The sequence below is a fragment of the Myotis brandtii genome, unplaced genomic scaffold (genome assembly GCF_000412655.1).
Source record: "Myotis brandtii unplaced genomic scaffold, ASM41265v1 scaffold2089, whole genome shotgun sequence".
NCBI classification, from domain to species: Eukaryota; Metazoa; Chordata; class Mammalia; order Chiroptera; family Vespertilionidae; genus Myotis; species Myotis brandtii.
In genome coordinates, this window is record NW_005357800.1 from 145,125 (window position 1) to 146,202 (window position 1,078).

The 1,078-nt window shown below is 67.3% G+C and overlaps 1 protein-coding gene across 1 annotated transcript in view; it reads right to left on the bottom strand.

Annotated features, from left to right (window-relative positions):
• TMEM132A (transmembrane protein 132A) overlaps positions 1–1,078 on the bottom strand; it is a gene marked incomplete at its 5' end in the record, with an annotated part of 10,129 nt that overhangs the window by 1,174 nt on the left and 7,877 nt on the right. The window contains 2 exon segments of the mRNA XM_014539192.1: positions 8–95; positions 492–830. Of these exon segments, the coding sequence (XP_014394678.1) occupies positions 8–95; positions 492–830 (427 nt within the window).

Here is a 1,078-nt window from a genome sequence, read left to right on the forward strand (position 1 = left end):
GTGGAGACAGAGAGTCCCAGGTCCTGGTGGGGGTAGAGCTCGGCGGGGGCCAGGGTGTGGTCGGAGAAGGACAGCCACAGGGACAGGGCCACCTCCTGCGGGGCACAGACAGGCAGACACGCGAGGGCAGGCACGCATGCACACGGCACTCCCACAGAGACAGGCCACACGGAGGGGAGGGACCAGAGAGGAAACAGACAGGCAGATGGACAAACACAGGGAGAGAGGGGACGGGCGTCAATCGCCTGTCGGCCACTCGGCCCCAGGGTCCGAGCCATCGGGAGGGTCCTCAGTTTAGAGCCATAATCAACCTCCCACTGACACACTCCGGCCGCTGCTTGGCCACCTCTAGCCACGGAGAGCTCACTACCTTCCAGGGCGGCCAGTCCTTATTCTGAAACCCTGAGGTGAGGGGTCGCGGTCCCTCCCACTCCCGTCACCAACCCCCACCTGGGGATACTGACCGTAGCCCCCTGACCCCCAGCTGTCACCTGCTTTGGGGCGGGAAGGGCTGACTGCGCCCAGCACGTGGCTGTGACCTCCCCCGGGTGGGCGGTGCCCCGGCTCAGGGCCAGTGATAGGCCCATGACCGGCTGCACCCGCAGCTCCAGCACCGAGACCTTGTCATCTGTCACGGCCAGCGCCTGCTCCCCCAGGATGGAGTCAGACAGGGGGGACCGCACCTGAGGGTGACAAGGGCCGGCGGTGGGGTCCGCATACACAGGCAGCCTTTGCCCTCTGCGACCCCAGCAGCCCACAAAGGGGTCAGGTGTCTGCTCCCAGCACCCGCACAGGCTGCCCCCCCACCCTCCCTGCTCCAACACCAGACCCTATACATTCCTGCACCCCAATCCTACACGTGGGGGACAGTTCCGTCCTCCCTCCAGACCTGGTCCCCGCACACCCAACCCAGCCTCTCCCCCCATTCCACCGCCATCCATTCCCACCCAGTCCCATCCCGCTGGGCTCAGGCCTCCCCGGGTACACACGCCCCCCCGCCCAGCCGCTCCGACACCCTTCACGCCCGCCCGTGCACATTCTGGGGGCCGCCTGCACCCTTCTCGGAGGAGCTGCTCAC